This window comes from Neltuma alba, unplaced genomic scaffold (genome assembly GCF_004799145.2).
Source record: "Neltuma alba isolate B1F8T4 unplaced genomic scaffold, ASM479914v2 tig00012966_pilon, whole genome shotgun sequence".
NCBI lineage: Eukaryota > Viridiplantae > Streptophyta > Magnoliopsida > Fabales > Fabaceae > Neltuma > Neltuma alba.
Genome location: NW_021637325.1, coordinates 51,766 through 74,880, shown reverse-complemented (window position 1 = coordinate 74,880; position 23,115 = coordinate 51,766). Strand labels below are relative to the sequence as shown.

The following is a 23,115-nucleotide window of genomic DNA, read 5'->3' as shown; positions in this document are numbered from 1 at the left end:
TGGGATTGGATCAACACTAAAAAATTAGTACTCATTATTCATTTAACATATAACAAGACTGTTAAAAATATAAATAGCTTGAACCTTTTGATAATACTTGCTCATCAACAAAATTTGAAGGAAAAATTATTCTCTCTTTTTTTTCGTCTGCCTTTAACAGTTTCTCTATCAATTCAATCAAAAGATTTGAACAAGCTACAACACCTCATTTTGGATTAGAAGTGCACAATTTGTATTCTATTATCATTTTTAACTTTTTAAAAATCTAAATTATTATCTAAAAAATCAACTTCTTGGGCTAGCTTCTAAAAAACATTAATGGAAAACTTCATGTATTTTGCATCATATTTTTTTTTTGAAGTAAAATAATAAAATCTTCAAATCATGTCTAACCAATCTGATAGGGATGTCTTATATTAAGTCCAGTTGGAAAAAAAATCATTTTATTATTGGTATGGACAATGGACTATGGAATCCAGAAGTTGGGCATGGATAGAATATCCTACACTACGGTTCAGTTTAATTGAATGGGATATATAAAGTGTAAATAATCCAACTTTTTTTTTTACTAAAACATAAGTATCTTCTTATTAGAGACAATTCTATTCAAAGAACTGTCAGGTATTAAATGTAGGCACTTCTCCCAATAGGGATGCAAACCTTAGTTCATCATATTGTGAAGGACTAACTCCTTCCGTTAGACCTAATTCCGTTGGTAATCCAACTTGCTTTAATTAAAAAGAAGGGGGGAGGAGGGATCCGCACAATCCATCAATTATTGTGATCAAGTTTTAATGTGAATATGAAGCCAACGAGGCAGACCTTTCAACCTACAAGCCATTTGCCCATTGATGTGTGTTTCCTGCACAGAGCAGGGCAGGTCTTTCAGGACCACATGAGATTGCAACTATTCTATGACACCCAATACTTCATTAACACGTGATAATGAAAGTTCTTTCTCTTTTTTATTTATTGATATTATTAATTATTTTCGTCAAATTGATTTTTCTCATTGAATGAGGAAAAGGACATACCTGCCTTAAAAGAAGCTGCAGAATGGGATTTTTCTTGTTAAGCTTGACATGGAAATAATTATTTGTCTGTGACCAAAATTTACTTGTCGTTTTGTAGATCAATTCAGCTTATGAATTTTTTCCCCTAATGGATATTAGTATATATTAATTGGGTGATTTCTTATTGGCTACTGCATGCAGCTTGCATTAAAAAAGGAAACAGATTAGAAAGATTTCCAATGACATGTCAACGTGTTAAAATTAAACACCTCATTGCAAATCAAACATGTGGGCCTTTGTGTATCACATTAAGTGCCAAAAATAAATTATATTACTAATGATCTTATAATTTAGTGACAGGTAAGTTCTTCTTATAAGTGAGAGTTCGATCTCAGTCCTCAGACCGTTAGTGCCTGCCTTTTTAATTCAAAAATAATAATAAGTTATACTCTTTCTGCTCTTGTATATAAGCCGTTCCTAATATAGGTGAGCTAGGGAGATTACCACTCATATCTTATAAATGATACGGCTTACTATAAATACATACACACATATATATGCAGAGATAAATCTTATCCATCTTCTCATTAAAATACCAAGTCTTCTTTAGAAGTTCTCAAATAGTCCCATGACACATGGGTGAATGTTACAATATGGTACAAAATGATTTCCTTCGTTAAAAAAAAGTTTGTTGACTATTATAAAATTATTAAAAAAAAATCAGATAACAATCCCGTAAAAGCACCTAAGTTTTGTCATTTTCCAAAAGGGTCAATGGTAGTACCAAAGTAATTAATTGACAACCCAATAAAATAAGAAGGGAAAGGACAAGAGAATCACTCAAAAGTTGTCCAACAGTAGGGATTTTGAGTTGAAACAACAGTGGCAGTGCAGTGGTGGTAGTGCAGCAGCACAGCAGATATGTAAGCATCAGTCCTTCCATGTTTTCCTTGAAGCTGCCACTCACAGTTCCATTCTTTCTCATTGTTTCTTCTTCCTCTTCTATCTTACCCTACATGAATGGCCCAAGCAAAAGGTCCCTACATGGGGTTCAATCATGGGCCAGAGTCCTAATCAAGCATACATGAATGAAGACTTCACGTGCCTTATGGTCCAACACAGACCCCACCAGCTCCATTTCTTCCTCACCTCAAGAATGAATCGAGTCCAACCCTCAGAGTCCTTCTCATCCGATCTAATGGCGGGATTCGCGATGTTTACATTCTGACAACCATGGATTTCAACAGCAACAACATATACGTGTGTGTGTGTGTGTGTCAGGTAGATAGGAGGAGAAGTATGGCGTACCTGTCGTTAGAGGCTGAGGAGGAATACTGCACTGTGGGGGAAAGCATGGACTTCTTTCTAAATTGGGAAAAGGCATCGTTAAAATTGGTTACTGAGCATATGTTAGAGACACGTCTGTCCTTGATGGAAAGATGGTGTTGTGGTTGCAACTGTTTGGTAAAGTAAGAAAGATTTGTGAAATCTTTCTTTGTTGTCACTTTCCTTCTTTAACTTGGCTCCTGTATAAAATAGCCTCGCCGTCTCCTTTAAAACAAACGAACCCAAAAAGGCGAGCCAAAAGAAAATCTTATAAAAACTTTCTACCTAGTAGGCAGTCTTCATACGGATTCCCATAACTGAAGATGGTTTGACTCGGACTCAGCCACCCACACAACTTCTTTAAATTCTGGCCCAACCCTTTGAACTCTTCACTCTCCATCACCTCTTCTCTTTCTGTTTGTTCTGCCTTCCACTTTCAACTCTAAAATGAGTTTCCCAAAACTCGTCTCTTTCAGAGAACACAACAATTTATTCATCAGAGGCTTCATGATCTTGTTCCTTAGTTGTATAGCCATTAGGCTTAACTTCTGCATTTCCAGCATCATACCTTCTTCCTTAAGAACACTTCCCCTTGAAGGACATCTAAATTTTGATGATGTCAGCCATGCAGCCCGGGACTTTGGCAACAGGTATGAACATCATCCGATGGCAGTGCTGCACCCAAAATCAGTTTCTGATATTGCAGCCACTATCAAGCATATCTGGCAGATGGGTCCCCGATCACATCTAACGATTGCAGCTAGAGGCCATGGTCACTCCCTCCAGGGCCAGGCACAAGCTCACGGGGGAGTTGTGATCAACATGGAATCTATCAAGACCCCTGAAATGCAGGTATATACTGGAAATCATCCGTATGTGGACGTCTCCGGAGGCGAGCTGTGGGTAAACATCCTGCATGAAAGCCTAAGATATGGGCTAGCACCAAAGTCATGGACAGACTACCTGCACCTGACCGTTGGAGGCACTCTGTCCAACGCTGGAATCAGTGGGCAGGCATTTCGTCATGGTCCCCAGATAAGTAATGTTCAGCAGCTGGAGATTGTAACAGGTTCGTAACTTGGTACTAAAACTAAAAATAAAATCAGGGCCAAGGAATGGAGGGGCCAAAAGAAGTATCGCAGTTTCTGTTTTGTCCCTTCTGACTAATAATTCACTTGAAACTGAAGTAATAGAATCACAAGATTCCTCGTTACACATTCGATAACATGATCTCGTTGACATAAGAGAGTCTTAAATAATAAACTGGAAATAATTTTATTTTTAAGAAAAAAGAAACATTTCCTCTTAGATGATTATAAGAGGTGAGTGAATGGTTGCAGGAAAAGGAGAGGTGTTAAACTGTTCTACGGAGCAGAATGGCGAACTCTTCCACAGTGTACTTGGAGGCCTTGGTCAGTTCGGCATAATAACACGGGCAAGAATTTCATTGGAACCAGCGCCCACCATGGTAATGCATCAGTGACTACGAAAAACAAATTCATGTGTTAATTTAAAATTTTGAAAGTATCACTAATCATCACAGGAAAGTACTATTTTGAACAGGTTAAATGGATCAGAGTTCTATATGCAGATTTCAAGGCGTTTGCGAAAGACCAAGAGCTATTAATATCTGCAGAAGACGCATTTGATTACATTGAAGGATTTGTCATAATTAATAGAACTGGTCTGCTAAACAACTGGAGATCATCCTTCAACCCACACGACCCAGTTCAAGCCAGTAAGTTCAAATCAGATGGAAGAACTCTCTTCTGCCTAGAATTAGCCAAATACTTCGACCCAGACGACAATGATGAGGCAAATCAGGTAAGGCAAGCAATAGTCCACCTTGCATAAAACATATATGAACAAGCATAGTTATTGAATATTTCTTCTTGTTGGAAAAACAAATCTAGATACACTGTCCCTTACTATTTATCTCATTGTTTTATCTTTTTTGTGCAGGACGTCGAGAAGCATTTGTTCCACTTGAACTATATCCCATCAACACTTTTTCTAACAGAAGTCACATATGTAGATTTCTTAGACAGAGTTCACGTCTCTGAGGTCAAATTGCGGTCAAAAGGCTTGTGGGATGTTCCACACCCATGGCTCAATCTTTTTATACCCAGAAGCCAAATACACAACTTTGCAGAAGTTGTCTTTGGAAATATTCTGACAGAAACAAGCAATGGCCCGGTCCTCATCTACCCAGTAAATACATCAAAGTAAATGTTTCATAATACAGGTTATCTATGCCCATCTTTTAGCTTTAACATGGTATTAACATTTGACGTTGCTTACAGGTGGGACAATAGAACTTCCGTCGTCATTCCAGAGGAAGATATTTTCTACCTGGTAGCTTTTCTCACCTCTGCAGTCCCCTCTTCCAGTGGAACTGACGGCCTAGAACACGTTTTAAATCAGAATAAAAGAATTTTAGAATACTGTGAAAAAACCCTCACTGGGGTAAAACAATATCTTCCCCACTACACTACACAAGAAGAATGGAGGGACCACTTTGGTCCCAAGTGGGAGCTTTTTCTGAAGAGAAAATCTGTTTTTGACCCATTGGCAATACTTGCTCCTGGCCAGCGAATATTTCAGAAAGCAACAGCATTCTCATGACGACAGCCACATTTTATTAAATATGATAAAGAAGAGGCCCTTATACCATATTCGAAATATGTCATTAGCTAAGAGTTAAAGGTCTGGTCAATATTTGGTCAACAGAAGGGATCAAATATTTCAGACATGAATTATTAGATTGCCAAAGCATCCATAGACATTATCATCACTAGACTGAATGTAAATATTAAGTTTGTATACATATCTGCCCTTGTATATTATTCAATGGAGTAAGTTAAGAGCAAGAAACAGAACCCAATATGTATATGGGAATATCTACATCAATCAGGTAAAAAAAATCTATCTTATAACACGTCAGCAGATAACAGAGATAATTAACGTACTATAAAATTATACAACTCTCCATTAAAATGGTGAAATGATATCAGTCTATTTACCTACTGCAATTCATAACCGCCTTATAGTGACAATGCATTAGAACAATATAACAATAATACCTGTCAACTTATCACTGGGACAAATGTGGCAAAAGTGGCTTACACAAAAGTTGCAGAAAATTCAAAAAAAGAAATTGGGGAACTTTGACAACTGTAGCACGGATGAAATAATAGAACCATAATTTACTTTCCAACAGAAAGTAACCAAATAAAATGGGATAATAGTAACAAATCTTTCTTGTTTTCTACCTTTATTATATCCATAATATATTTTTTTCCAGAACAAGAACATTGAAGACAAATTTTTCACGCTGCACACAGCTCAGCAACTGCAAGTCTTTTTTCAATTTTTAGTTTCGCTAATCTTCTCACATACTTTTTATCTTTTTATGCAACATCTTTATGTTACTAAGTTCATAGATATAACTTTGTAAAAGGTAAGAATGGTTTAGAGCAGTTATAAAAACTTCTAAGTTTGGATATGCATGTTTATTTGATAGAATAATGTGATCCATATAGCCACTCCAGTAGGTGGGATAAATCTTGTTGCTACTGCTGTTGTTATTGGGAAATTTATGTTTATGCTTTATATTTATAATAATTTTAGAAAGTAAAAAAATACAAACACATTGACTAGCTATAATCTGACTTTCTGATTTTCATGGTGAGAAGAGAAGACTTGAGAGAAAGTTTCCAAAGTCATATTAACAAAGATACATTGGAAGACGTGGAAAATTGTATATGGTTTTTCAAGTAAAATAAAGGGCCAAAAGTTTCAACTGCCAATAGCTCATTTACTTTCTCAATTTTAGGTTAACTATCAAGCTGTTCACGTTCATGCCATAGAAGTCCAGGGAAATATTTTACTTTCAGTGGGGTATATCTTATCCTTCTTTTGTTATTACTTTATATTTGGACAGTATCACCATTCACACAAAAAACATCAACACCCAAAGGAAACTGAAAGAGCAGCAATATGCTACTGTCCAAGAGATTCCAGCTTTCGCAATAGAAATAGAGGGGGAGAAGGTGTTACAGTAGCTTCTAGACCATTTCCATCAATCAGTGCCATACATATCACTTAATGAATATGGCAACACACACATGACCACATTTGCTACTCTATCACACTTTGATTCTGAAGACTCGCTTCCAGATTCTGCTCAAAATACCTCTCAACAAGCACATAGTAAAGTACAGCACCAACTTTCACATGGGGTGAGACCAGAATGCATCCCTTCAGATGATTCCTTCTGATTTGAAATCACTCGACAAACATTACAGATAGGTGGCTGTCATACTAAAAAGGGGACTACGATAGATAAGATATGCAAGTAGATTATGTTGAAATTAAATAAAACACATATAATTTATGGAAGTTATGAAGTTCTATCATCTCTCACTTGTCTACTCCAATGAAGTTATATGAAAACACAAGTGGTTTTTATCCGTTGAGTGGCATTATCTCATCTACAAGAATACTAAATTTGTAGCTTCTTTTAAAGAAAAAAAAATGCAAGAAGATAAATTTACATAATATAGCAAATGGTTTCTTGCATCATGATATTGCTAATTATTGCGTTTCTTTGCTGATGGCATTACCAACAGCTACTGGAGGATCAGGACATAGAACCACCGGGGCCCATCTCCTGTCCAAGGCAACTAAAATCAAATACAAATGAGCGCCAGATTGACTAGGACAACATTGATGAATTATTCACAACTAGAATCTAACGCACAAAAGCACTCTATATTCTGATGGTCAAAGAGCAAAGATTACCACAATGAAGCCCTAAAAAGAGTTCCGTTGTATGTAGATTCCCGTGATGCATAGATAGGAATATCATTGTTCAGATGTTAACAAAGTGTGCAGTGAGTAGCATGGTGAAATTTTATGCCATAAAAATAATAATAATAACGCTCAAAGGGATGAAAAGAAACAATAGCTCACCCTCAACTTTCAACACAAAGTACCCAAAAAAAAAAAGGGAAAAAACAATCTTATAAATTTTTTGGAAAGCAGAGACACTAATGGCAGCATAAAACAAAAACAATGACCAGATTCAAAGAACCATCTACGTCCCCAAGAAACATTCAAGAACTATTCCACTTTTTTTTTTTGGGGGGGGGGGGGGAACATCTCATGAGAGGTTAATGATCACTATTGTATCATTTCAAATTGATACTATTTATAGATGACTTATGCCAGGTAATATCATAGACAACAATAATTGAAGTGCAGAAAAAGTCTACAAAAAACAGCTGTTGCGATTGACTTACAATTTTTTGATAATGCATTGAGGCTCAGACAATTTTTTACTAACGATTAACTGTCAACGAAGAATCTTCTCAAATAGTGACTGAAATTCTATATATTTTAAAGATATGCAAAGGCTTGATGAGGTTTTGCAAGTTACGTGTTGGCACAAGATTATCCAGCAAGTGCAATGAGACACACAAGCAAATACCATTGTATAAGCAACTGAAATATTTATTTGCATATCATTAAGACAATAACATAAAAATCTGCTGGGGTTAGGCAAAGTCAAATATGCTTTAAGCAGCCCAAGATGGTAGAGAAACAAGAGGAGAGTGATAACAACAATCTTAAAGAAATGGCACCCATATATTGCACAAGCCGGTTGGTGTTAAAGGTCTTCAACAGCAAATGATTGACTATTAAGATCTTATAAAATTTAGTTTATGATTCTTTACCAGGAACTGATCTTATAATTTGTGCTTACCACATGCAATAGTTATGCATGTTATTATCACTGTCAAGGATCACATCAACTCAAAAGCGTAAATTTTTTTAAAGTTAAGGCTCATAAAAAATTGTATCATGATTATATAAAACACATGCCGTTCATACAAAAGCGATTTTTGCTTAAAGTGTGGACAAAGCACAGACCCACTATACCTTGTACAAAAACTTACTTAGATCTAAAAGAATGGAGGGTGGCAGGAATTAGACCCATAATCACAAGTTCATATGAATTTTGATACTATACTATGTTAAGGATCATTCAACTAAGCTTAAAATTTTAAGTGAAACCCCATGAATAGTATTATTATATTTTCTAACAATTAAAAATTATTTATTATTATTTTATGACAAAATAGACTATATGTTAATCCTGCTAACAAATTCCAATCATATTCGCACAGAACTGAGGTTTTAAGTTGTAAGCTTGTCAAGTGTGCTGTATTGCAGTGCTACCAGTTTCAAGAAATTATCTGAACAAAGCATGAATTTTCCAGAACCTATATGTTGTTGATGCATTCGAGACTGTATGTTCCGTTATCCCTATACTGACAAATACACTTTGAACTAGAGTGGAGAGCAAATTACTGGAGTGGTGCAATAGTTACCTACTAAAATTGACTTTGACTTGTTACATTAGAGTAGCATTCAACCTTGAACCCTTAAACTTTAAAAGTAAACCTTTCTACTGGGTTTTGATAATTCTAGAAGTCAACAAAGCCGTGGAATGACCTCGCCAAATTTCTCTTCAGTAAATATTATTGGTCAGTTGGCTGATATCATTCACTGAAAGATTAAGCTTATTAGCGGCATATGCAAATTAAGGGGTAACATAGATTACTCCAGACTATAAAAGCTTTTGCAATGAAGAACACATTATTTAAGGTACTAGCCAGAAAGCTGTGTAGAACATAACTGGTAATTATCTGATTAAATATAAGTAAATATGAAAGCAAGAAGAATAAGTATGGTTTCATGATATGGGTTTGAATAGAACCCCTAAAGCAGAACCAACATTGCATGCAGATTCTTCTAGTAAAAGATGATGATGATAATGATGGTTAATTAGATAAATAAATAAATAAATTTTGACTATGGACATACAATTTGCATCTATCAGTAAATGTATGCGTCAGATCAGTCTATTTTGATACACTTTTACACACGATACATAAAGCCTTCCATCAGCTAAGATATACAAAGCAATAGGTAATAGGAGGCAGATAAAGGATTCCAAATATAAATAAAAAGATACTACTTTTCTTCTAATAACATCATGGATATGAATTCCAAGTATAAACAAACAACTTACAAAGGGCAAAAAGGAAACGTTTTTCTTCATGCAACATGACACTATTAGGAACCATTATTTGATCCCAAAGAATGATAGTTGAGTGAAAAGCACAGGCCAATTTTCAGTTCACAAACCCCATGCCGTTATAACCAATAGTCTAACTCCATCTTTGATGCGAATGTCTCTTAAATAAGTCGTCAATTTGATTTCGTTACTAAGTTGTTTTTATTTCGTCAGGTTCCAATTTTAGAGTTTGAATGGGCTTTTGAGCTTAGAAATTGCTTAGCATTTTTCGCTTAGGGTTCTTTTAACCCATAATCAGAATATAAAAGTCAGATAGCTATTTGTGGTTTTTTAAGAGTATTCTCTTAAAGTGTTCTTCTTCGGTTCTGCAGTCTACACTACTCAACAAGCAAATGAAAAAATGATGCCGTCATGCGCGCAACTCTATTCTTACTAATGATATCATTACATCACATTTTTAAACAGCTTCGTTCCTAACAATCTCAAAGCCATTTTCGCCCCATCCAAAGCAGCATAGGCAAGCAGGATTATGAATGCCCAGAGGCGAAAAGAGCCAAACTAAAGAAAAGTTCATTGCAAAGAAGAGAAAAGGAAGGGAAGGAATGACCATACGTGGGAAGGAAATTCGCCGCAACAGCCACAGCTCTCCATAGTCCCATAAAAACTTCTGAATTCTGACCGCCAAAAAGAATCTTGCCGATCGCTTCTTCATATAAAGTCTTGGGCAAATATTGCTGAAGCTGCTGCAGCTCAATGCAAGCTTAGAGATTGAAGAGTAGGAAAGAAAGCGCTTGAGAGATCAAAATACTTCGACTTGAACTTTTAGTGCATAACAATGAAAGTTGTGTCATCAGGTCTCAATGATTGAGATATTCATACGTGTCCCTCTTAAAAATCTGACAAAACTACTCGTGCCCATACAATATTGGGCTTGTTTGTAACCCCGTTTCGAACAGATTTTTAAATAAGGCCCTGTTTGGATTGGATGACAAAGCAAACTATGGTTTGGAAGCTTAAACCATGATTTGCACATAAAATCATCCAAACAGGCAGGCATTTTGGTGAAATCGTGGTCCAGGTTGAAACCATGGTTTCCACTGGTGAAACCATGGTTTCATCAGAAGCAAGAATTTGTCGCTTCTGGCTGTAATAATTGAAGGCAACGGCATTGACCCAAAAATACCCTCTGTAGCGCTGGTTGACACTTTGGACTGGGGTTCTCTCTTCGCTCTGCTCACGCCTTCACATAGAGGAAGCTCGCCTCTTTCTCTGCTCGCCGCTTCGCTCTTCTCATGTAGCTGCTCTAAATTTCGCCGTCGCTCTTCACTTCGCCGTTGCTACTCACCTCTTTTCACCCAGCTCGCCTCTTAGTTCTACTCGCCTCTTCGCTCTTGACTTCGCCGTCGCTACTCTGCATTTTGCCGTCGATCTTCACTCAGCTCGTCTCTTAGCTTCATCAGCTCACCTCTTCCCCCTTCTTTCGCCGTCGCTGCTCTGAATTTGTACACCGGTGAGATCGTACTCGGCTTGAATTTGTCGCGTTGGGTTGTCCAATCTCTTAATCCTCGGTTTCCAATTTGAGGTTGTTCAGTTCGCCCAAGTCAGGTCGCCGTGTAGAGCTTGGTTGGTCAAATTTTCGACTCAAGTAAGCTCTCTCCGGTGACATTAAAAATTTTATTTTGGCTTCAGTATTTTACCTGTGGTAAATCGAAAGATTTTGGAATGATTTGGCTATAGTGTTCTACTATGCTCTTCGAATTGTAGCTCGGTTTCTTGGTTGTGGATCTGATTTGTTTTGCAAACTTCCTCCTACTTTCGTTTTTGAATTTGTTCAATCAGTTTTTTGGAAAACTGACCGGCATGTTGATCGAAGGAATGAGATATTATTGCTTGCTTTGGTTTCATAGTAGTCTGATTTTTTTATGAAACGAAATGTGGTTCTGGAGGCAGGGGATATATTTGGTGATATTGTTTTGGAGACAAGAAAGCCTGCAAATTGAATTCTACTGGGTATATAAAATGCAAATTCTTTTTGCTTTGGTTGCTTGGCGTGGGGTCCCTTTTTCCTGTCTAGATTCCCCTCGAGAAGAAGCCTGTGAAGTCTACATAAGCCGAGACAAAACTTTCTTCACATACTTGTCTCGTATTCTATAAATCAGGTTTAAAAAGCTACTTATATGTCAATCCAAATAAGCTCATTATTAATAATTAAAATTTCGACTGTTGGGGAAAAAAGGAAAATTTCATTTTTCATTTTTTTCCTCACAAGGTATAGTTCACTTTCATGTGTGTGTACCATTTTTTCAATTAGAATTGCACGCACTAATTTATAATTTACGAAGTTACGTTGACTGTGTTACCATCTCTTTCTAAATTGTCCTTTTACCAATTGTTAGGAAAATAAGGGTAGAGTTAAACCTTGTGTTACCTACCACACAAGAGCTGCCGCCAAATGATTCAACTAAACATGAATTGATTATGCATTTTTTGCTGAGAAAATGAGATGAGGGCAACAAAATAGCAAAATAGATTGTGTTGTTCTTTATGTCATTTGGTATATGAAGAACAATGCAAAACTACTGACTTTTATCAGGTTGCCTCAAAAGTCATATTTGAATTCACACCTAAATACAAGTGTAATTTTATCAAGTTCTTAAATCCACTCTAGGCCCATTTGTATCGGTAATTATAGCTTTAGTTATAATATAGACATAACACTAAACAAACATTCACATTATCAATATCAATATCAATATATCTCTAATAATAGTTCCCCTCAAGCTACATGAGCCATATGAAATGTAATTATATTCTAATTTTTTCCCAAAAGTATTAGGTTTATTTAATATAAACTAAAATCAACAAAAAAAAGTTCTAAACAAAAGACAAAACACAAAAAGGATTCAAATCCAAACAATATAATCTTAAGCTCAAAAAACAACTCAACTACGAACTCTGATCCAGTCAAAGATAGAGGGCTAATTGTGCTGTTGCTGCCAAAAAACAGAAGAAACACATTTAACTATGCTAGAAACAAGGGATGAGTGTTCAAAGAACCGTCACTGTCGCGCCTGAATCCTGGTTATCCCATAAAAAGAAAAGAAAGAGAAGTCGCCACCAAAATTTTAAAAGATTAATTTTGAAAACCTAAAAAAAATGTGGTCTATGAAAACCGAATAGGGTTCAATTGTGTGTGGAAAATATGTTAGGCATCCCACAATCCCCATTCAAGAGAACAATTACCGTAATTACCCTAAAAAAATAAAGATAGAAACAAAAACAAAATTTATTTACCAAAAAAAATTGTTTACAAAGGTGGAGTTGACCTAAGATAAAAACTTAGGATCTACATACACTTTAGAGGTATCAAAGCCCACGTAGTTCAGGGGTAAAAATATGTGTCACTTGGTTAGTATTTTTTAGAAGATATTTATTCAATTAAAAAAATATGATTTTTTGTGAGTTGGTATTTTTTAATATATGAAAACAATATTTTTATTTTTATTTAGAAAATATTTTTTGAAAGAAACTTTGGATCACTTTCCATGCGGAGGTTCTAATAACCTCACAAGAGAATAATTGTTCAAACTTGCGAAAATCCTAAAAACCTCACACAGCTCTGAAAAATATGTAAAGATATTTTAAAAAAAATTTTATTTTAGTATTCATTTATAAACATTAGGCCAAAATTGTTTTCTCCCTTTTTATTTCAAAAAGAAATTGCGCAGCCACATTAATATTCTTGCAGAGACTCACATAACCTCACACTGTTTACTAATGAATCTAGATATTTGCAGAAGTTCTAAAAACTTCACACAATAAAGATTTAAAAAAAGGAAGCGCTTTCAAAAATAAAAAGGAAAAAACACCCAAAAATAAATTCATCATGAAATTCAAGTTAAACAAGGTAGATAGGAACGGAAATTCATACCTGATGCTCCATTTATCAATTAGCTAAAAAAAGAGAAAATATTATATAATAAGCCAATAATAAAAAAACTATATACATATATTAGCAAAATGATATGGACAAAAATAAAATAAATAACATAAAATAAAAACAAAAAAGGAAGAAAGTAAGTATCAAAAGGAGTACATATGGGGGTTAATAGATAAAAGCATATTTCAAACAAATCAAAGAGAAGGGGGTAGTGAGAATTAACTCAAATCACATTTAATTCAACCCCTTAGCCATCAACGTTCAAGCTCACAAATGTGATAATAACCATAAGAGCATAGACTTTTTTTGGGTAGAAGAAAGAAGAAGATGGATAATGAACTTTCCTCTAGTTAGGCCTCCTCTCTCTTTCTTCAACCCAAGTCATTGTCATGATAGAAAAGCTTTCTAAATTGCCTCTTTTTTCACTGAAAAATTTTCTTTTCCTCTAACTCTTACTCTCCTATCTATAGGTTCCACCCAGGATTTTCTTTTTTTTTTTAAATTTTTTTCAATTATGACTCATAATAAAACTTCATATTTAAGCACCAAATGATTTTTTATTTTTGTTTTTTAAAATTTTTACAATTATGACTCCAAAAGATATTTCTAAATTGAGAAGTCAATCATCTTAAATGAGAAATTTTGATTTGTATTTTTGACTTTTGTTTTTTTTTTAAAGACTTCACCCCGTATTTTCTAGTTTGGAGGTTAATTGGCTTTTAATTTTTATCTTTTATTTTATTGCTATTTATTGTAAGAGAGATATTCTTACTTAATTTTTCTTTTTTTAATTTGTCACATGGTGAATTTTTCAAACTTAACTTTCAAGAAAGAATCAAAGAGAATATTAATGTTTTATTATTCTTTTATTTCTTCTCAGTTATTTTATTTACATTTAATATTTAATATTTTTGTGAAACCCGAATAAAATTAGGGTGGTCACAGACACGTCAATTCTATCCATTTGAATCCCCAATTTTGCTGCGAAGAAAGCAGGGACACATTCCCCACACATCTATTGTCACATATAGGGAAGCGCCAACATCAATAAGGGCAACAAAACAACCCCCTGAAACTCTGACCAACACCACCAAAGCTATCCCAAACCCAATCCAAAGCCACTGCATTTATTAGGATCAACCAGGACCAATTAGCTTAAGAAATACTTTCAAATCTACGATCATCCACCCACCCCTTCAGTGCCGACAATCTCGAGTTGTTGATCTCTCTAGCTTCAAGTTTCATTCCTCCACATTACCAATCAGTACATTCTTCTTCATTACCCTTAGCCCGACAACCTCCTTTTCAATCTGTGTCGGAATCCCAAGCATTTTGACATAAAACCACTCGCTATGAGGAAACTGAAACTCCAACCTTGTAATTCTATTCTAAACAATGCAATGTACTCATCCGGTCCTAATTATAAGACCCAATTGACTTATTTAAGGAGATTAAAGAAGTAAGTTAAGTTGGTTATTTATAATAAATAAGTGTTGTCATTCCTAAAATATCCTTACTAATTAAGCATATTGGCTAAAACTATCATTATTAGAAGGATTATCTTGGAAAAAAATGCATAAATATAAGAGACAAAATAGATTGGGGTCTTATAATTAGGACCAAATAAAAAGTCAAATTGGGTCTTATAATAAGGACCGGAGGAGTACTTGTTTAAGATTTTATAAGCATTAAAGTATAATCTCTCGTGCCTTGCATGGGTATAGTAAAAGCTTGTCCTAATAAAATAGGGCAAATCTGGCTCCTCTAGGCTACAAAATGTAAGATATACAAATTCTTGCCTTGATTGTGTCTCTCATTTATCTCAGGCATAACTTCTTGTTTCGGCATTATGTTTTGTTTCTTAAAAGTAGATACTTTAGGATTCAAATGTTAACCTAGGTGGATTATACACATTACTAGCAGGACATGGAATATAATCAACATTTAGTAACATTAGCATTAGCATTTTTCTCTTATACTAAATGTAAGAGATATTTTTTACCAACAAAATTAATTAAATTAATTATTTATAATAAAATGAATATAGGTTTATCTAAAATACTCATTTAAATCATTTTTATTGGAAAAATTCTTTCTTGATAAAAAAAATTTCTTAACATATAGAGGGAAAAATTGTAAATTTAGATAACAAAATGAATCAAAATTTTATATTTATCTCCAAAATAATTACGCCTCTCCATTAATTATTAAATGAAGGGACAAGTATAGTCATTGCTAATTACTTTGTACCACAAGAATATGCAATGAACTTTGAATCAAATATTCTTATCACCTCAAGGACATATCACCAGATTAAGACAATACTATGGAGATTCAAAGTTCCAACTCCAACCTAGTCATGCTCCCTCAGAGTTGTGTCATGAATGATATTCAAGTTGAAAGTTTTAATATTTCTAAATTGGAACTTTTAGTACACTTAAGATTGTACTACTTTCTTGTTTAATTTTTATTATGATTTTATATATAAGATCTTAATCTATTTTTTCTCTTATATTTATTTATTTTTTTAAAGTAGTCTTTCTAATAATAATAGTAAAGATATTTTAGAAAAAAATAACACTTATTTATTATAAATAATTAATTTAATTTTTTTTAATCTATTTAAATTAGGATTGGAAGGGTTAGTAATTAACAAATTGTAATTTCCAGAAATTCAGATTATTCATTGTTCCCCGTTTTTATCCAGCAAATCCGCAATGGCCTTGACATTTGAGATTTGACATGGATGATGATAATCATGAAAGTAATGACGTCAGCAACCGGTGACGGCGCTTGAGCAAGGCGACACGGAGGTACAGCCTACAGAGCAATCATCACTGGGCGTGGCCCTCCGAGGGTGACGACAGACGAACGAGCTTTCTACGAAAGCGTTTTCAAACCCTGCGTTGCTTTCTCTTTTATCTTACACGCATTTGCCAGCAATATTTAAATCCCTACTTTTCACCCCCCATTTGGGAAAAGCTGGTTTCTCTTCGCTGGAAATTTGCAGTGATTGGTTTCTTATATGGGGAATTTTTCAGTGAATGGATCCCTGCTTGGAAATGCTTGAAACAGAAGGAAGCTTCCTATGCGGCTGAAAAGTTCAACTTGCCGCGTTGGATGATCTGCCGACATACATTGTTTGTTCCGCCAATCATTCTGTTTTGACTGTTTTGTTGGGTTTAGATCACCGAACTTGTGGATTTGAGTTTAGTGGTTTTGTTTTTTGGGCTTTTGTTTCTGCATGTTGGTAGACCTTATAACCATTAAGAAACCCAATTGGAATTGTTGAAAATTCCTGAAACTGATTCTTCGTATCTTATTCTGTATTTTCTTTGTGATGCAATTGAAAGGGGTTGTTTGTTTTAGTTGGAACACAGAAGACCTACCCCCAGTGCGATATCATTCTGGTGTTCAAGAGATTTATGGATGCTTTCGTGTGAAATTGGTATAAAAACGCTACAGCTTGGATGATAATTACCGATAAGATTCCAGTGTATTCTAGATTGTTAGCTAATATCTCTCAGCATTTTTCATCTAAACGTTGGGCGTTTAGAGTGTCGTTTGGAACGATGGTTGGAAGCACCGGAGATATGAACCAAAATGTATATCCCAATGGTTCTGTTAAAAATGGAAAGGGGGTTTGGAAGAGAAGGTCGATGAGCTTCGTCGGCTTATGTGCAAAGTGGAGGGTGATCCCTTGAGAATTGTAGGAGTTGGAGCTGGTGCTTGGGGTAGTGTATTTACTGCTATGTTGCAGGAGGCTTACGGGAGTTTAAGAGAAAAGGTTCACATACGGATATGGAGAAGACCCGGGAGAACTGTTGACAGAGCCACAGCTGAGCATTTGTTTGAGGTGATTAATTCAAGGGAGGATGTCTTGAGGAGGCTAATTAGGCGGTGTGCATATCTGAAATATGTTGAGGCAAGATTAGGTGATCGAACACTTCATGCAGATGAGATTCTGAAAGATGGGTTTTGTTTGAATATGATTGATACCCCTCTATGTCCTCTGAAGGTTGTGACAAACTTGCAGGAGGCTGTGTGGGATGCTGATATTGTGATTAATGGTTTACCATCGACAGAAACACGTGAGGTATTTGAAGAAATTAGTAAATATTGGAAAGAGAGGATCTCAGCTCCGGTCATCATTTCCTTGGCAAAAGGTGTAGAGGCTGAATTGGGTCTTGAGCCACGAATCATAACTCCCACTCTCATGATTAATCGAGCAAGTAAGTTTCATGAACATTCATTTCAGCATGCACTTGGGGTAAGGGTATATGTTCATAGAGTGATCTGCCCTCTAAGGTTTCCGCTTATGCTGTATTTATTTTCTCCGGTGCCTTTGAATGCATCTTTGCTGCTAAGTTGGCCCTCTACCAGTGTCATTTTGTGACCTTTTTTATGGCTTCTCTCTCTCGTGCGCGCGCGCATGTGTTACTATAATATATTACCAAAACCACAAAAGCTATGCCTGTTAATGGGGACGTGACTAACTATTATCATCCCTTATATGATGACAATTTTCTGTAATTTTTCTGTGCCTGAGGGTACACAGCTAAGACATGTTATTGAAAACAAATCATTGAAAAGGTTCTCATTAAGAATTCAACTAGTGATAACCTCATATCATAACCAATTAGGCCTAAAACATAGTTGATAGGACATGGTTTAACCATGTTCATTATCGGCCTTCTTTAAGTTGTTTGAGAACAACTTTTGCTGCTGCTGCTGTAGGTTTCTTCTTCATTGCAAACAACCTGAATTTTCATTTCATTTATGAAGTAGGAGCCTCCAGACCTGTTGCAGTCCCTACACTCATTAAATGGTTTTGGTTTATTTTTTTCATTCCTTTTTATCTTCCTCATTTGGCAATGAATTTTCCTCGACAAAGTCGGAAAATTGCTGGTCACATCCCATTTACTGGAAAGCTGGACTTTACTAGTAGCTGGGTTGATTGGAATGGTGTTCCGATGAGCATGATAAAAATATCCAAATGAAAATAGTAGACTAATTCCGGTAAACTTTCCTTTTGCTGGTGGGTGCCAACTTGGAAGGATTTGAAATCCTACAATCGCTTGTGGTAAAATCTCATCTCTCCATCCATTAGTAATTTTGATTGTACAAGCTAGATGATGAATACTTTTAGCTCGATGTCTTTTCCTCTTCTTGCCTCTTTTTGTCCCAGGGAAAAAAATCTCTCCATTTGCTCACAAGAGACAGTTCCTCATGATTATTCGCTGAAATTTAAGATCCTGATGGCATCTGTTTCTGTGTGTTTGAGTGTACAAGCTTTTCTGAAGCATGCTTATCTTTGGCGTACTTTGATGCTGTGCTTTAGTTCCTTGAAACATAATTCTAGTATATCGTAGAGATTGAAATGATTGTTCAAGCTTAATTTAGCTGTCAAAATACAGTATGGGGCTATCTTTGGCATACTTATTTGCCATGTTGCTTTGCTTTATAGAACTTCTGCTAGTTTATATCTATTTTAATTCTTTTATGGACTAATTGGCCTATTTTTTAATATGGAGCATTAATGCAATGTGTGAATGTCGAGGTAATGATAAAATAGGGAAGAACTTGGTATGTGTGAATATCTTAGTTTAATAATCAGAAGCACGCCAAGTGTGTAATATTTATTGCTGATGCCATATATATGACTTCTGTTTCACATTTGTTTTAATATGTTTGGCATCAGTACAAGCTCATACTATCGAATCTTACATTAATAATTTAGTTTTTTTTTTTCAGGAAAAGAAAACAAAAGCATAAACATAAATGAAGTTCTCCCCATTTGGGTGCATGAATCATGATGTACTTTCCTATCGCAAGATAATGGCATACATGCCCTCACGCTATATGTTTAAGTTTCCATTCCCTTCACTGACCGACATCATGCTTTGCAGCTGGAGTTCCCATGGAGAACATTCTTTATCTCGGAGGACCTAACATTGCTTCAGAGATTTACAATAAGGAATATGCAAATGCTCGGATATGTGGAGCAGAAAAATGGCGGAAGCCATTGGCAAAGTTTTTGAGGCAGCCCCACTTTGTTGTGTGGGATAATGGTGATCTTGTTACTCATGAAGTTATGGGTGGACTGAAGAATGTCTATGCTATTGGAGCTGGTAAAGTTTAGATTATTTTCTTAGTTGCATTATTCAGAAACTACGTGAGAGAAGCCAGTCAATGCATATTTGTTGAAGCATGGCATAGATAATAGCCATTCTAGATCTTTGCCATGCTGTTGCTCTTATTGTTTTCTGTATTGAAATTGTCATTATTTTGTTCTAGTGAAAAGAGATGTGGGAATCTTGCCATTAAAAAAACAGAAAAAAAGGAATAATAAAAGAAATTGAAAGAAGGGAGAGAAAAATGGGGAATGAAATGCAAGTCATCAAGTATTCTTAACATCCCTACCGACTATGAATCATGAGCACGCATGTTTTCTGGCACATCAGTCGCTGGCTCTGTCACAATGCACTACTGATGCATGTCTAACACACGTGCAATTGTAAGAATAAAAGTAATACTATACAAGTAGCTACTAGTCAATTGTAATGACATCTCTTTCTCTCTCTCCTTCATAGAATTTATATGTATTATGCATCTGGGACGTGACTTTTTCAACACAAGCTCTATCTCTTTATTAGTTATAAACTAACGATGTAATCTTAATACCTACTGTTAGAAATTGGCTACACTATAATAGTTGTGTTGATTAGAACTGAGAAAATCTAGTTATGTACATATTGATCTATAAAGATCTCAAGACTAGTGGGAAATCGATTTTTCATTTAGAAACATACAGAAGGTGTTACTCTGTTTCTCTAATTGAAGTTCCTGAAAGAAATCCTTTTTTTGTTAGATAATTGTTGTCCTGTAATTAAGATTACATATATAACCATTTGGCACCATATGACATTGTCTCATTGTCAGTTGATTGGTCAATATGTGCTTTTCACATTGGAGATTGTTCTGTATGTTGTCTTTGGATGGTACACCGCAAAAATGCTTTCTTTTTTAAAAAATAATTTTAAATTTTGTAATATATGTGCATAAATTTCAATGAGACAGGAATGGTAGCTGCTTTAACAAAGGAAAGTGCCACCAGCAAATCAGTGTACTTTGCTCACTGCACATCAGAGATGATTTTTATCACTCACCTACTAGCTGAAGAACCAGAGAGACTTGCAGGACCTCTGTTGGCCGATACATATGTAACCTTGTTGAAAGGTCGTAATGCTTGGTATGGACAAAAGCTGGCCGAAGGGGAATTGAGCCTTGAAATGGGTGATAGCATCAAGGGCAAGGGGATGATTCAGGTACAAATTTCTTTGTTTCTATTTTTCTTATTGATATGCATCTTTAGTCTGATTAGAAAGAATCAAAGAAACTGGAATTCTGTAGGTGGTACTTGGTCTGTGGAATTGTTTTCTCAAACACTTACGAAATATATTTACATAATGAGTGAGCACATTAAAAAAAGAAAATTTTAAATTTCATGTGAATTACATTCTACCCCATTTGCTTTAGTTCAAAATCAATTTATCTCCCTTTGGTTTAAAGGGTTGCTCGTTGAATTACCACTTAACCCTCCTACATAAGGTGCTCACATGTAAAAACCATCTTAAGGTTCTACTGTTGCAGCTTGTAAATAATGATTCCGCTTTTCATGTTGTAGGGAGTATCTGCAGTTAAAGCATTTTATGAGCTACTTAGTCAGTCCAGCTTAAATGTCCTAAATCCTGAAGAAAATAAGCATGTTGCTCCAGTGGAGCTTTGCCCCATCTTGAAGATGTTACATAAAATACTCATAATAAGGTAATAAACTTTGCTACCCGCCCTCTTACTTTTTCTTCTTTTAAACCTGAAAATAAAAAATGATGGATCATGGGATTCGGCTTGCTGTGATTTAGAGTTGCTTGGCATGGATATGCTTAGTTCCCCCCCCCCCCCTCTTTCTTTCTTTCTTTCTTTCTTTTGGACTGAGGATATGCTTAGTTTAACATAGCAGAACGAGGCGAGGGCCGAGCATTTGGTGGGTTGTGGGCTTAAAAATTCAAGCTCATCATCTTATTAGATTTATACGCTTTTGGCCAAACTCAAGCTTGGGCTGACCCGAAAAGTTTTCTCACTCCCTCAATTTGGCATTATAGTCTTTATTTATTCTCATTCTTTTTATTTTCTCTTTGTTACATCTATTTTTTTACTTTCAAAATTTATTAAGTTCAACTTTTTCTCTAATAAATCAAAGCAAACATGTTGAATTCTCCTCACTTAAGGTAGGCTTTGGCCCAATGCTTAAGGCTGTTGGGTTCTAGCAGAAGCCTGGCCTAGTCCAAGAAATATACGTATACAAACGCTCCATGGATCTTTTGGCTGGAGTTAACACACAAGCCCCGCACATGGAAAGCTGTAATTTTATTTAATTATCCCTATTGTAGAATGGAACTGCCGTTTTCTGTGGTTTTGCTGACTTTGAATCTTCAGGGAATCTCCCCACAGGCCATTCTTGAAGCATTAAGAGATGAGACCATGAATGATCCACGTGACCGGATCCAGATTGCTCAAAGCCATGTCTTTTACAGGCCCTCTCTCCTTGGTCAACAGCCTTGAATCATAATCTCGTGTGAGTTTTGTATGGCATGTAGTTTTGACATATTTTCCTAGTTGTGCAAATGTTAAAATGTGTGTTCTTCCAAGCACGAACCCTTCCTGCAGTGTTGCAGCTAATCGGAAGTGATGGAGAAATTTCCTATATAAATATACAAGCAACTATTCTGGTTATGGTCACTAGGACTGAGAAATTTCTGAGACTAGTTGTAGAATGCTACAGTGATTTTTTTATTTGATATCTCTTGATCCGTTTTAGTGCCCTTTGGATTAGCTTAAAAAGGGCACCTAAGTGTTGCACGAAATAAATATTTGAGAAAAGTTTTGTTTCGCGAAATGCCTCCAGTCAAAATTAGACTGATGATAGAATCTGTGCATGAAACCTTGTACAACAAGCAACATGTACAAGTTTGTTTTGGGAATAGATGCCATTCATATTTGACATGATGAAATTCGGGGAAGAAAATGAAAATTTTCTTTTGAAAGTGATGTTGTATCATTACTTATAATGTGAAAATAAATGATTTCATTTGTAATTTTAAAACTTTAATGAATTATTTGTAAGTGGGTCAAAATTAAACAGAATAGAATTGGTTCGACTCATGTTTCCGTGGTTTACTGGGCGCCCATATCAGCGTTCTGTCCCAGGTCATATTCATCCCTTTCTCAGGTCAGCATGTTATTTGCCAGTTCAGATGAATATAAGCAACCTCGCAGCACATCATAAATAAGGACTGACACTTAAATATTTCCCCCCAAAATAATATATATTTTGACTAATTAAAAAGAATTCTGGTGATTGAACCTAAATTGAAAAAAATATACTTAAAAAGACTAATTATTTTTTTCCTTCAGAAGAAAGAGCGATTATCATGACTTCTGCAGAATAACTAAATATTTGACAAAACTTAACCGTCATATAATAGTGTCATAACCAAGAAAAACCCATAATATCACAACAATTTCAAATAGTGGAGAATTTAAATTTTATTTACATTTAATATAACGATTTTAATAAACCATATTATTAATTAGACTCATTTCTCAAACTTCACAATACGTCATAATATCACGGTAATTATAAACAAAGTAATACAATAAGAAGATAGAGA

General features: G+C 35.3%; 1 protein-coding gene, 2 long non-coding RNA genes and 1 pseudogene across 3 annotated transcripts; 2 read left to right on the top strand and 2 right to left on the bottom strand.

Annotated features, from left to right (window-relative positions):
• Positions 1 to 1,594: 1,594 nt before the first annotated feature.
• Positions 1,595 to 2,380, bottom strand: LOC114733122 (uncharacterized). Its single transcript, XR_003739052.1, has 2 exons — positions 2,322 to 2,380; positions 1,595 to 2,208 (listed from the first exon to the last, which is right to left on the bottom strand). It is a non-coding gene; the product is annotated as an uncharacterized LOC114733122 (long non-coding RNA).
• On the top strand, positions 2,207 to 6,775 carry LOC114733120 (cytokinin dehydrogenase 6-like). Its single transcript, XM_028920525.1, has 5 exons — positions 2,207 to 3,408; positions 3,680 to 3,807; positions 3,903 to 4,163; positions 4,302 to 4,564; positions 4,643 to 6,775. The coding sequence occupies exons 1-5, from the start codon at positions 2,787 to 2,789 to the stop codon at positions 4,962 to 4,964; spliced, it is 1,596 nt and encodes a 531-aa protein (XP_028776358.1). The 5' UTR covers positions 2,207 to 2,786; the 3' UTR covers positions 4,965 to 6,775.
• Positions 6,776 to 6,863: 88 nt separating this feature from the next.
• LOC114733123 (uncharacterized) lies at positions 6,864 to 7,589 on the bottom strand. Its single transcript, XR_003739053.1, has 2 exons — positions 7,143 to 7,589; positions 6,864 to 7,024 (listed from the first exon to the last, which is right to left on the bottom strand). It is a non-coding gene; the product is annotated as an uncharacterized LOC114733123 (long non-coding RNA).
• An 8,928-nt stretch (positions 7,590 to 16,517) lies between these two features.
• Positions 16,518 to 22,335, top strand: LOC114733121 (probable glycerol-3-phosphate dehydrogenase [NAD(+)] 1, cytosolic; annotated as a pseudogene).
• Positions 22,336 to 23,115: the final 780 nt, after the last annotated feature.